The sequence below is a fragment of the Scardinius erythrophthalmus genome, assembly GCF_964197995.2.
Source record: "Scardinius erythrophthalmus genome assembly, chromosome: 1".
Lineage (NCBI taxonomy): Eukaryota > Metazoa > Chordata > Actinopteri > Cypriniformes > Leuciscidae > Scardinius > Scardinius erythrophthalmus.
The window spans coordinates 27055991-27071005 of NC_138221.1; the positions used below are offsets into that span (position 1 = coordinate 27055991).

The 15015-nt window shown below is 35.9% G+C and overlaps 1 protein-coding gene across 1 annotated transcript; it reads right to left on the reverse strand.

Annotated features, from left to right (window-relative positions):
* Nucleotides 1–9711: 9711 nt before the first annotated feature.
* Nucleotides 9712–12428, reverse strand: LOC308706387 (phospholipase A and acyltransferase 3-like). Its single transcript, XM_081391980.1, has 5 exons — nt 12238–12428; nt 11948–12066; nt 11658–11799; nt 10230–10471; nt 9712–10116 (listed from the first exon to the last, which is right to left on the reverse strand). Exons 2-5 carry the CDS (start codon nt 12032–12034, stop codon nt 10108–10110), a joined length of 480 nt encoding a protein of 159 aa, XP_081248106.1. The 5' UTR covers nt 12035–12066; nt 12238–12428; the 3' UTR covers nt 9712–10107.
* Nucleotides 12429–15015: the final 2587 nt, after the last annotated feature.

Consider the following 15015-nt stretch of genomic DNA (forward strand, 5'->3'; position numbering starts at 1 on the left):
AAAACTCCAGTGTTAAATGAACACTCCTGGGAGTGTATATGAGTCCACACTTAAGAGTGTTGAAGTTAATGAGATAATTAAGTGATTAATTTAGTGATGATTGAACATTATTGAAGACACCTGATGTTAACAAGCAGAATCACTGAAGGAGAAAATCTCAAATTGTAAGCCACCGTTATGGTGATGGGTGTTTGCTTTAGTTGGGCTCTTGACCCTTATATTATTAACTTTAGATTTAGACTGGCAGCTGTATCTGAGTTATAACTGCCAGATGAACAAAGAAAAAAAAGTGATCTGATGGTGTTGGTTATAATATGACAATAATCATTTGAACTTTAAAAACTTTGAAACGTCATATCATGCATACTGAATTTTTTTACACTGTTAAAGAGTTGGATTCCCATGCTAAACATAGACAGTTTCAAAAATTAAGTTGTACGTTTGAAGTAGTGATGGGATTTATGGCTCTTTGAGGGGATCCGGATCTTGGCGATCCATTCCTTTCAAAGAGCCGTTCAAAAGAACGGCTCTTTTGGCTCTTTTTAAATATTAAAGGGGGGGTGAATTACTGTTTCATGCATACTGAGTTTTTTACACTGTTAAGAAGTTGGATTCCCATGCTAAACATGGTCAAAGTTTCAAAAGTTAAGTTGTACATTTGAAGGAGTATTTTTGTTCCAAAAATTGTCCTTCCGGTTTGTCACAAGTTTCGGAAAGTTTTTTTCGAGTATGGCTCTGTCTGACGTAAGAGAGGGCGGAATTTCCTTATATGGGTCCTAAGGGCACTTCTCCGGTAAGATCGCGGGCGTGCGCGCACTCGTAAAACAGAGCAAGAGAGTTGAAGCAGTTCGCCATCAAAGCGCCCTGCCCGGCTTTTGGGAAGTCAGTGTCACCAAAGAAGTGTGTTTTTGGTTGCCAGGGCAAGACAACCCTGCACAAATTCCCAAAGAACCCAGCGTTAAGGGACCCGTGGATGGAGTTTGTTTTCCTGAGCATAAACGGAGTTGTGCAAGACTGTTGTTCCCTGCATTTCGACGATGATTGTTTTATAAACAAAGCCCAGATCGTCTAATGCGGATCGAGCAGTCACAATGATAAAGGTTCGCGGTCGTGCGTTGGAACGGTGAGTAAAACTGTTGAACAAATGTCTCTGTGTGTTGTTAGCTCGGCGCGTTAGCACAGCTTTAGCTTCGCCCACACGGCCGCCCCCAGCCACTCGTTTTTTTCCGGAAAGACTCGGTACAGCCAATCTTTCAATTAAAAATATAATAAAACAAAAGACTTTTTGGAGATATGAAGGATGCAATATTACTCTATAGGTACTCAAGATTAACAGGAGATTGAGTGAAAATGAGCATTTCACCTAGGGCTGGGCGATTTAAATCGCGATATTGTTATGCGCATCTCGTCAGTAAAGCCGGTTCCTTGATTAGTAGTAAATCACCATCACCTGCTTTCAGATGAAGCGGCATTTAGGGCTGAGGAGATAATTAAGTGATTAATTTAGTGATGATTGAGCATTATTGAAGACACCTGATGTTAACAAGCAGAATCACTGAAGAAGAAAATCACAAATTGTAAGTTACCATTGTGGTGATGGGTGTTTGCTTTAGTTGGGCTCTAGACCATTATATGATTACTTAAATACTTACTGCTGTTCGTCTGCTGTTAATGTTTTATAACAATTAACTGAACAAAGTAAAGTGTTATCATATAGTGTTGATTATGTTTTGACATAATCATGCTGTGATCTGAAAAATAAAACATATTAAAATAATTTGGTTTAACTTGTTAGCTGCAGTTTAGTGATTCTTCAGCCTATGATTATCAGCACTTACTTATAATTCAACATATTTGATAAACATTGTTCTGATCAAAAAGACATTCAGACATGTTCATTTAAAACACAGATATCAATAGTCAGCCTGTGAATCTCAACTATGGTGACAATAATAAAGCATGTTGCAGTGGCTGCCACCAATCACAACTCATTAATGGCTCCCATCATGCATTGCGGTATGAATACATTATGATCTGAATTGTCTATGTAATTTACTTTTCCTCATTGAATATTCTGCTCCTCACCATTGTTGAGATGCATAGACTGAATCTTGACATCTGTGTGTGCCTAAAAGAATGATTTTTTTAAACAACTTTTAAGAAATCCTTTATATTATAACAAAAATTCTGGCCATTTATTCAGATTCACAGTTATGCAGTAACCAACAACATAAATCGAAGTCAGAAAGAAGGATTTTAATGAGTTCAATAATCAAGTTCAAATGATAATTGTCATAATATAACCAACACCATCAGATCACTTTTTATTCCTTGTTCAACGGGTAGTTTTAACTCAGATACAACCACCAATCAAAATCTAAAGAACATAAAAAAGGGTCAGAGCCCAACTAAAGCAACTACCCATCACAATAATGGTAACTTACAATTTGCGATTTTCTCCTTCATCGATTCTACTTGTTAACATCAGGTGTCTTCAATAATGTTCAATCATCACTAAATTAATCACTTAGTTATCTCATTAACTTAAACACTCTTGAGTGTGGACTCATACACTCCCAGGAGTGTTAATTTAACACCGCTAATTTACTGGAGGTTTTGCTGTGTACAAAGAGCCGTAGTTAACTGACAAGCTGAGCCATATCGCATTAAATATCGCTGGCGATACGTCCGCGATATTCATGTGATTTGGCTCAGCTTGTCAGTTAACTACGGCTCTTTGTAGTAAATGCCGCTCCATCTGAAAGCAGGTGATGGTGATTTACTACTAATCAAGGAACCGGCTTTACTGATGAGATGCGCATAACAATATCGCGATTTAAATCGCCCAGCCCTAATTTCACCCCCCCTTTAAGTCAGTTTTAAAGCTACACTGTGTGAATTTTACCCCCATCTAGTGGTGAAATTGTATATGACTATCCAGTGAATATTAGTTTCTGTTCCTCTCAATTCCGAGGGCGTTTTAACTCCTACGGTGGACGTATTATTCCAAGATTAACATGGCTTCCAGTTATCGACTTCGTCCATGACAATAATAAATAATACGTCTAAAATGAATAAAACTACAGGACAGATGTCAGGAGGTAAAAGTCACCCTTGGAATCGGCTTTCCCAGCATAATCAGATTAGGCTAACGTTACAATGTGTACAAAGTATAAGCAATTAAAAATAACTAAAATTTACAGTGTCCTTTTTTATATAGATTAAAAAATTGCGCCTTTAAAACTATTCATTACCTGTGATCCGTCGCAGCACAGATTTATGTTACAAGGTAAACAATACTTTTTCACCATTGACGCGAGGATGATGTTATACTAGAAGTCGTTCTGGCGTTATGCACAACCATGCTATGGTTAGACAAGCAACTATAAAACTTCGAATTTACACAAATGAATTACAACAGGTCGAATTACCTGTCGAGAAGAAAGCAGGCAACCTCGGCGTCCGTTTTAAAATCTTTTCTTCTCATGAGCTCATTCCATCTGGGAAAAGTTACTCCAATATTGACTATGGTCTTGCTGATTTGTCTGTCGCGTTGACGTTTTAATTCTCTCTTTCAAATGTGACTACACACACACACACACACACACACACACACACACACACACACCACACTATCTTTCAAATCTGCCGGATTTGCTAATTCAGACAGGAGAGAGAACTAATTAGTGAAATCAGCTGACTGAGTTCATGGGTGGAATAAACTATGACAGGACTTCTACTTTCTGACCCTGGACTATACAACTCTGAAAGTACATATAAAGCTTTTGTAACATTATCTTAACTGTCACTTTTGATTAATGTAATGCATCCTTGCTGAATAAAAGTAGGCAATTACTTTCTTTATTTCTTTTCCCCAAAAATAATCTTACTAACTCCAAACTTTTGAACTGTAAGCCTAGTGTATAATGTTAAAAAAGCTTTCTATTTTAGATAAATGCTGTTATTTTGAACTATGGTTTGTTTGTAATGTGAATTTTTTCATGTATGACATTAAAATTATTTTTAGAATTAAATACATAAATAGGTTAAGCAATACAAATGTGTTTATGTCTGATAACCTTTTAAACACAAACTTAACTGCAGACACTGAAATGACGTACACTGTGTGATACAGTACAAATATTTTCAGTGTCCCTCATTTTCCTATAAATAACCACGATTGTCCCGCATTTTCCTTTTCTGAAGTTCCCAACCCTAACTGTCACACACACACATGCAGGAATACAAACAAACGCAAGCATGCACACACACTGACATCCACACGCACAGACACACACCCATACACACACAAATCCACATGCACAGACACACACACAAACACACACGCGCACACACATGTACGCACGCATACATACACGCACAGACACACACATACACAAACACAAACACACACACATATTAGGGCTGGGCGATTTAAATCGCGATATTGTTATGCGCATCTCGTCAGTAAAGCCGGTTCCTTGATTAGTAGTAAATCACCATCACCTGCTTTCAGATGGAGCGGCATTTACTACAAAGAGCCGTAGTTAACTGACAAGCTGAGCCAAATCACATCAATATCGTGGACGTATCGCCAGCGATATTTAATGCGATATGGCTCAGCTTGTCAGTTAACTACACTGTAAAAAATAATTCTGTGGCTTAGTAAATATTACAGAAATTTTTTTCACTTTATTAACTTAATAAAATCTCTGTATATCGTTTACTTGATTGTTTGAGTTAAACATACCAAAATAATTGAGTAAAAATCCAACAGTTAATTTTATCTAAAATTTACAGATATATTTAAGTTTTTTTCAATAAAATAATTTAGTATTTGACTAACCAATTATTTCTTTATAATATACTTAATATATATGTGAAATTTCTATCAAAATATTTGAGAATGTTTAATTAAACTGATCTGTTTCAAGAAACAAAAAAATTACTTAATTCAAATCAATATTAGCAAAATGATGTCCAAAAGACGTCTTTTCAACGTCTTTGTCACAAAAATCGGACGTTGAAAAGACGTCCACTGAGGGTCTAGAATGAAAGTTTTTATGACGTCTTTTTTTGACGTGTTCTGCACGTCCGATATAGACGTTCATCGAACCTTCGTACAAGGTTAAAACTAGTTCAAATGTGGCCATTGTGGACATATTTCAACATCATTTATGGTCTCATTTAGACATAATTACTTTGACTATTGCTGTCAGATGATCTTAGTGAGAATTAACAGAGGTTTAGATGTTGATATTTGTTTAATTTGAAGTGTCACCATTGTGGTGATCAATGTTTGCTTTGAAATGAAATCACCACAAAAAAAGCATATAGTGTTGTCAGCTTTTTTGGCATTCATAACCACCAACGTCGTGGAAATGCAACATTGGTGCGAAAAGCATTAAAATGATCACTTATTTGAAGGTATATAAAGCATGTGCACATGATGTTTTGAGCAAATGTATCATATAGTCACACACAGACATCAAGATTTTGGATATGATTCACAACAACGGTGACAATCAAAACAAAAAAGCTTGAGAATCAAGGATGAGTTTTGTACTATGAAAGCTACCCATCATGCATTGCAGCATGAAGCTTTTTTTTTTTAATTGTCACCATTGTTGTGATTCATGTGCAAAATCTTGATGTCTGTGTGTGACTATATGATACATTTGCTCAAAACATCATGTGCACATGCTTTATATACCTTCAAATAAGTGATAATTTTAATGCTTTAGGCACCAATGTTGCAGTTCCACAAGGTTGGTGGTTATGAATGCCAAAACATCTGACAACATTTGATGCTTTTTTTGTGATGATTTCATCATCAACCATAAGCTGAAAACAGCTGATCTTACTTATTATTAGCTCTGCCACAACATTTGTGTTTTACAAACACACAGTTAAAGCAGTCAAATAAAAGTTAAAGTAAAAGGAACGGGGACCAAGAGCCCAACTAAAGCAAACATTGACCACCACAATGGTGACACTTCAAATTAAACAAATATCAACATCTAAACCTCTATTAATTCTCACTGAGATCATCTGACAGCAATAGTCAAAGTAATTATGTCTAAATAAGACAATAAATGATGTTAAAATGTCCACAATGGCCACATCTTAACTAGTTTTAACCTTGTACGAAGGTTCGATGAACGTCTATATCGGACGTGCAGAACACGTCAAAAAAAGACGTCATAAAAACTTTCATTCTAGACCCTCAGTGGACGTCTTTTCAACGTCCGATTTTTGTGACAAAGACGTTGAAAAGACGTCTTTTGGACATCATTTTGCTTAGTGGGTGATTACACTTGAATTAGGCTACCTGAATGTTTAAATATTTCATTTTTACTTGTTAAATAAATAGTTAAAATCAGAGGTGGAAAGTCCAGGGGTCAGAAAGTAAAATTCCTGCCATATATTTACTCCACCCATGAACTCACACAGCAAAAACTCCCGTGTTAAATGAACTCTCCTGGGAGTTTATTTGGCTCCACACCAGAGGTGGAAAGTCCAGGGGTCAGAAAGTAAAAGTCCTGCCATATATTTACTCCACCCATGAACTCACACAGCAAAAACTCCCGTGTTAAATGAACTCTCCTGGGAGTTTATTTGGCTCCACACTCAAGAGTGTTAAAGTTAATGAGATAATTTAGTGATTGATTGAGTAATGATTGAGCATTATTGAAGACACCTGATGTTAACAAGCAGAATCGCCAAAGGAGAAAATCTCTTTTTTCAAGTTGCCATTATGGTGATTAGCGTTGGCTTTAGTTGGGCTCTTGACACTTACACTGTTAACTTTAGATTTTATTTGGCTGATCTATCTGAGTTATAACTCTCAGATGAACAACAAGAAAAGCTGATCAGGTGGTGTTGGTTATGTTTTGACATAATCATCATTTGACCTGACTCACAAAACTCATTTAGAGAGTTAGGTTTGCCTTGTTGATTACAGGAGCCTGTGATTCTACAGTATACTATTTTCAGCAGTTTCAATATAATCAAAAAGATTTCTTAAAAGTTGTTCTGATCAAAAGACTTTAAAGAAGTATTGTATTTGGACACACAGATATCAATAATCAGCCTGTGATTCTCAACAATGGTGACAATAATAAAGCATGTTGCAGTGGCTGCCACCAATCAAAACTCATTCATGGCTCCCATCATGCATTGCAGTATGAATAAATTATGATCTGAATTGTCTTAGTAATTTCCTTTTCCTAATTGAATATTCTTTTTGTCACCATTGTTGAGATTCATACACTCATTCTTGATGTCTGTGTGTGCCTTAAAGAAAGTTTTTTTTTATTTTATTTATATCAGAACAACTTTTAAGAAATCATTTGGATTAAATTGAAAAATCTGGATCTTATTCCATAGAATCACTGTGATGCTGTAATGATCAATATACATTTAAGTCAGAGATTAGGCTCTAAATGAGTTCAGTGATTCAGATAAAACAATGATCATGTCAAATCATAACCAACACCACCTGTTCAGCTTTTCTCTTTGTTCATCTGAGAGTTATAACTCAGATACAACAGCCAAACAACATTTAATGTTAACAGTTTAAGTGTCAAGAGCCCAACTAAAGCAAACGCTAATCACCATAATGGCAACTTGAAAAAAGAGATTTTCTCCTTTGGTGATTCTGCTTGTTAACATCAGGTGTCTTCAATAATGCTCAATAATCACTCAATCAATCACTAATTTATCTCATTAACTTTAACACTCTTGAGTCTGGAGCCAAATAAACTCCCAGGAGAGTTCATTTAACACTGGAGTTTTTGCTGTGTGAGTTCATGGGTGGAATAAATATATGGCAGGACTTTTACTTTCTGACCCCTGGACTTTCCACCTCTGCTCAATATTAAGAGTGTTAAAGTTAATGAGATAATTTAGTGATTGATTGAGTGATGATTGAGCATTATTGAAGACACCTGATGTTAACAAGCAGAATCGCTAAAGGAAAAAATCTCTTTCTTCAAGTTACCATTATGGTGATTAGCGTTGGCTTTAGTTGGGCTCTTGACACTTACACTGTTAACTTTAGGTTTTATTTGGCTGATGTATCTGAGTTATAACTCTCAGATAAACATCAAGAAAAGCTAATCAGGTGGTGTTGGTTATGTTTTGACATAATCATCGTTTGACCTGATTCACAAAACTCATTTAGAGAGTTAGGTTTGCCTTGTTGATTACAGGAGTCTGTGATTCTACAGTATACTATTTTCAGCATTTTTTTATATAATCAAAAAGATTTCTTAAAAGTTGTTCTGATCAAAAGACTTTAAAGAAGTATTGTTTTTGGACACACAGACATCAATAATCAGCCTGTGATTCTCAACAATGGTGACAATAATAAAGCATGTTGCAGTGCATTCTGCGTGCCACCAATCAAAACTCATTCATGACTCCCATCATGCATTGCGGTATGAATAAATTATGATCTGAATTGTCTTAGTAATTTCCTTTCCCTAATTGAATATTCTTTTTGTCACCATTGTTGAGATTCATACACTCATTCTTGATGTCTGTGTGTGCCTTAGTGAAAGATTTTTTTATTTTATTTATATCAGAACAACTTTTAAGAAATCATTTGGATTAAAATGAAAAATCTGGATCTTATTTCGTGGAATCACTGTGATGCTGTAATGATCAATATACATTTAAGTCAGAGATTAGGCTCTAAATGAGTTCAGTGATTCAGATAAAACAATGATCATGTCAAATCATAACCAACACCACCTGTTCAACTTTTCTCTTTGTTCATCTGAGAGCTATAACTCAGATACAACAGCCAAACAACATTTAATGTTAACAGTTTAAGTGTCAAGAGCCCAACTAAAGCAAACGCTAATCACCATAATGGCAACTGGAAAAAAGAGATTTTCTCCTTTGGTGATTCTGCTTGTTAACATCATGTGTCTTCAATAATGTTCAATCATCACTCAATCAATCACTAAATTATCTCATTAACTTTAACACTCTTGAGTGTGGAGCCAAATAAACTCCCAGGAGAGTTCATTTAACACGGGAGTTTTTGCTGTGTGAGTTCATGGGTGGAATAAATATATGGCAGGACTTTTACTTTCTGACCCCTGGACTTTCCACCTCTGTGTACTTTCTAAAAGCTTTAAAACATTCATAATAATCAGAAATGTTTTTTGAGCATATTATTCCCTCAGGTAGATTACATGTTTTCTTGCGTGGCTGGATGTTAGACTCATGAACAATAATCACGTTGTTTGCATTCGCCAAAATTGATTAGCCGAAATCAAAACGTGGACAGTGAAAGGAAATTACTGTTAGCGTGAGACGAGTCCGGCTTGAAGCGGAAGCGACCAGACGGCAGAGGATGTTCGCAAATCAAACAATGATTTGTCTCAAAACAGTGATTATAAAAAGCTGTGATTGGATGATGACAGGTGTCGGTGATCATTCTCAAGTGTCGTGGTCAAACGCCCCCGGGACCAAACGAAATTTTTCCGTAAAAGTCTAGTGGGGCTACATGGCCACCAAATTTCATGTTCCCCGGTGTTTCGGTGTCCCTGGTATCGTTGACGAAAAATTCAGTAGATGACAAAAAAAAAAAAAAACTTTGACAATCCCTATATGACTGCGTTCGCTAGCTACGCTAGCGGCGGTCATAATAAACTTATATAAACTTATACCTTACTGCAACTTATACACAGATAAATAAAATCAAAAACTAAACATTTGAAACCTTAAAGGAGCGTTCATAGAACAGTTCCAGAGGAATCAGTTCCCAAAGAAATAGCCAAGCGTAAAACATACACTAAGGTTATGGGAAGGTTTGATGGGTATCATTACATTTCACTCTTCATTCAGACACAAGCAGTGATGCAACTTTAAAAGGTGTGTTTACAGCTTAGCCATGCTGCATTTTGAACATTTGAAAAATGATGACAGACAGCAGATACAAATCCATGCTTATAGTTTAATATTAATCACATTCAAACTGATGATGCAGAAGACAGATTTAAAGAGACCCGTCTCAATGCCCAATTTGAGCTGAACTGGTCGTGTCGTCCTCAAGCCATGAAGAGAGAGTGTTCAGTCTTCTGTTTACTGTTCTTACTTGCACTGCATAAAGAAAACATATGCAAATGTTATTTTATGGAATATCATTAATTTTTGACATCTATCTGTGTAAAACATTCCAGATTTGATTTCAGTTTTGATCAAACACTTAGTACCTCTCCAAGCTGTTGTTTTCCGTAGTGCACATAGGCGAGTACATGTTCACAGTTGTTCAAGATTGGGTCCCACCACACACAGTTTTTGTGTAACTCCATAATTTCCTTTATCATATCCTTTTCATCTATAGGGGTGTATTTCCCGCCTTTGTCCTTGTCCAAGTAGTTAAACACCTCAGGCTTATCAGAGATTTTACTCAATGTATCAAATAGACAGACTGGTTTCTCGGATAGATCGCCTCCTATTGGTAGAGAATCAGAGGTTCAGTTCAGGGCCATTAGTTCTTTCTGTCAGGAAAACACTTCTGTTGTAGTTTTACCCTCAAACACCATCGGGACAAATGTGGGCAAAATCTTTATTTATTTTATTTTATTTTATTTTATTTTATTTTATTTTATTTTATTTTATTTTATTTTATTTTATTATTTTTCATGAGTTTCCAAAACAAACACACACACACACACACACACACACACACACACACACACACACACACACACACGCACACAAACACACACACACACACACACACACACACACACACACAAATGGACTCGATTCAACAATGTTAAAAAAACTTTGTCAAATAAAAATCTGTCACTCACACATGCACAAATTAATTGAATAAGCCAATAAATAAGCAATTTTTTTAAAAATGTGCCAGTCAGCCACTGTGCAAAACACACACACACACACACACACACACACACACACACACACACACACACACACTGCATTGTTTATTCTTATCTGTTTGTTACCATTTGCTTTTATTAAATTATTGTTGGGTTTATTGTTTATTCTTGCCTGTTTGGTACTTTTTTTGAGTTATTGAAATTTGATGTTTTTTGTTAGAAATAAATAATTACTCCTATTTTGTATTTTCCTTATAGCATGATTATATTTGTCTGTACTGTAAGCATATTTTGGCATCTTTGTATTCTCACCCAACACAAATGTCTTTTTGTTTTGTTGTTTAATTACACGTTTAACTTGTGATAAAATATAAAAATTAAGAAGTTAAGTTTGTTACAACAATTATTTATAGATTTCAGTCTATGAGCAGCCATTGAGCACTACAGCCATCTGTGGCTATTGATATTTTTACTTTTTTGCTATTTTTATATCAGCATATATCACCAGATGTTATCAAAGTCACCAATTTTTTAGAGGTAAATACTTTCAAAAATATGTACAAAAATGCATAAATTGATAGTTTTTATTTTATCAAAGATAGTGATATGACATTTTTTTATATTTGGGATCACTCAAGACCTTCGTGCCCAAATTTGTCCGCAAAGCACCAATTAAGGGCTGCTATTCGAAGGACGCTTGGGGAGTTCATGTAAAATCTTGCTCAAAATTTAAGCATAAAACAGTCTTTACACTGTAAATGAAATCATGCAGTCTTGAATATGTCTCTTTACCATATGCATAGAAAATGTCCTCATCTTTTAATTTTTCTTTCAGCCCTTCAACCGTTCCCTTCCCCACGTATACAGCCCAATGGACGTAGATGGGCAGATGTTTACCCGCAGAGGGAAATACAATTGAAATCAGATCTCCAAACTGAAAGACATAACAAATTAACATTGTGTTTTAGGCAAAAATATGAATGTAAATTTCTCTGTGTTCAATGACTTTAACTGCTAATTCTTGTACACATTTATGTTAGAAAGTTTCTGTATTTGTGTGGTCTGGCTAACTTCTTACAAACCTTTAGTTGGTCTTTGCAAAGAACAGGAGGAGCCAGTTGAAGAACAAACATAGCTAAACATACTTTTACCAACAATGCCATTATCATACCAGTACTGGTCCTTTGCTGAATCCAAATTCCTTGAGGCACAGAATTTCATGTTAAGAAAGTAGAGCAAGAAAATCATTTTAGGAACGACTTTTGAATCACAGAAAAGAGGACTGGTACTATTTTGGTACTATTTACAGCATTCATATGAACAATTTTGTATTGTTCCTGAGAACAAAGACACAAATATCTTGAAAACTTACCTTTAAGATGCTAGCCAGAATGTACTGTAAGTGGAGATGACTTGTAAATTGCCATAGGTTGGACTACTTTTAATGTCGTAGTCATGCAACGTCACTTCTTCAGTTGACTGATAAGAAAATGAGAAAACGACGGTTGCCTCCTTTTTTTTTTTTTTGGTTTATTTGCATTTATTGGTTCATTTTGCTAGTGCAATTTTGGTCCAGCCAACCGCAAGATAGATACCTCTAAATGTACAACTCTTCTGAATGATAGTGATATAGCTCTCTGATCAAATGTGTGTTTTACATGTCTGTATCAGGGGACTGCAACTGCAGAGTTCAGCTCCACCTATGGAGTTGTAGTAAATTAAATGAACAAGTCAAGTGATGAAGACCTACTTTTTATACGCATGTTCTGGCTGTACATTTACAGGACAACAGTGTTTTTGTGGCCTGAGGACGCAAACTTTGAAAACATTTTTCAAGTTTTAAAACAAGTCAAGTTTTTAAAAAAGGTTCCGTTATCATCTCCGTGTAAACTTAAGAAAATGCGAATCTGTGATGGCGTGCACATGTGTATTATGTGTTTAGTCTATGCACGTTTGAATGCGTATGTGTGCATAGTCTTTCTTTATTAAGGCTATGCGTTAAAATCCGATTATTTGTGTATCCGATTGGAATCTGATCCAAAATGATTGAAGTCCACACTGTGTATCGCAACGGTTCAGATCCGATTTGTGTGTCCATGGCGCTCTTTCATTTTACAGAATTTCTGCATTGGTTTCTATGGCAATGACGTTGCGACGGTAGGCATATGTCAAAAACAACAACAACCGCAACATGAAGGGGTTTTCAATACAGATGTTGTCTTATTTACAGCAGGACCATGTGTAGCCACTGCGCTGAACTATTGCGTCTTCTGAAGCAGAAACATAGAGGCTGGTGTGTGTGGCTTTATTCCGTGCTGTCGTCTCCGCCGGTCTCAAAACATGTCTCTGTTACATAAACAAAACATATCGTCATTTTCTGCTCGTACGGCACTTGCAACAACACACCCTTGATTCAGCAAAGACTTTTTAGCATGTTTCTTATAACAACATCTGACGTTTATGTTTTATGTGCATGAGAATGTCACATAAACCACGCAAAATCCAATCAAAGCAGTCAGTCAGACTGAAACAGACTTCCAGTAAAGCGGTTCGAACAGAATTTCAGACCACATATCAATACACTCTAAAAAGAGATGTGTTAAAGAACATCACTCAGCAATGGTATTTTGACACACAATGTGTGACCAGGTGTTGATTTAACAAGGATAGCATATTGCAGATTGATTTTAAAAACATTCTGCAACCAATGTCTCATAGGCTATGGTATCAAACAGACATCAAGAATCAGCGTATGAATCTCAACAATGGTGACAAAAGAAAAGCTTCATGCTGCAATGCATGCTGGGTGCCACTGTAGTACAAAACTCATCCATGACTCCCAGCATGCATTGCGGCATGAAGCTTTTCATTTGTCACCATTGCTGAGATTCATGCGCTGATTCTTGAGGTCTGTGTTTGACTAGTTTCTGCAGCAAATCAAAACTTCCTGATTTTTAAAAATATCTTTGAAAAACCATTCAGTGCTGCAGGATATCATGATATAATACCACAACACAGTTATAACCAACAGTACATAAAAAAAAAATGTACAACATCCATATTCTCATAAACTTGATCAGATCAGCACTTGTTGATTATGACATCATCAAAAACATCTGATGATATATCTCTCGCCATAACAAATGTATTTTATTAAAATACAGATACAGCAAGAGATTATCTAAAAGAAGAGTAAAGGGTCAAGAGCTCAAATAAAGGAGCCATTAATCACGATTCTGGTGACTTCAAATAAAACATTCAATGAAACATCAACATCTAAACCTCTGTTAATTCTCAATAAGAGCTTGTCTATGTAGATTCATGATGTCTAAACCATCCAAATGTTCAAACAAACTCTTTATTAAATGTCACTGGACTACATAAACACAAGTTAACTATACGTTTCAGTGTTTGTCCAAACACTCAGCTGTAAAAACACAGGAAGTAACTCTGGCAAATACACACCGACTACAGTCACATGTGACACATATCTGACACAAGTTGTGTAACTATAACACATTAGTGTGTAAAAGGTTTCAACACACTTCTGTGTAAGAGGAATAACACACTAGTTGTGTTAAATGTAATACAAAATGTGTAGTCCTTATAAACACAGAGATGTGTTAAGAATCGACACAGGTTGTATGTTAAATTTGACACAACATGTTGTCCCTGAGCACACACACAACATGTGTTAAAATATACACAACTTGTGTTGTTCTTGAGCACACACACTACATGTGTTAAAATCTAATCTACACAGCATGTGTTGTTCCTGAGAACACACACTACATGTGTTAAAATCTACACAACATGTGTTAAAATCTACACAACATGTGTTGTTCCTGAGAACACACACCACATGTGTTAAAATCTACACAACATGTGTTGTCCCTGAGCACACACACTACATGTGTTAATACACAACATGTGTAAAAATCTACACAACATGTGTTGTTCCTGAGCACACACACTACATGAGTTAAAATCTACACAACATGTGTTAAAATCTACACAACATGTGTTGTTCCTGAGCACACACACTACATGTGTTAAAATCTACACGACATGAGTTAAAATCTACACAACATGTGTTGTTCCTGAGCACACACACTACATGTGTTAAAATCTACACAACATGTGTTGTCCC

What these genes read in the sequence shown, in the direction of transcription:
- LOC308706387 (XM_081391980.1), bottom strand. Translation starts at nt 12,034, where the DNA reads ATGATAATGGCATTGTTGGTAAAAGTATGTTTAGCTATGTTTGTTCTT. An exon ending in TTTGCAAAGACCAACTAAAG is followed by an intron (nt 11,800 to 11,947) that starts GTTTGTAAGAAG and finishes TATGTCTTTCAG; the next exon opens with TTTGGAGATCTGATTTCAAT. An exon ending in GGACATTTTCTATGCATATG is followed by an intron (nt 10,472 to 11,657) that starts GTAAAGAGACAT and finishes CTCTACCAATAG; the next exon opens with GAGGCGATCTATCCGAGAAA.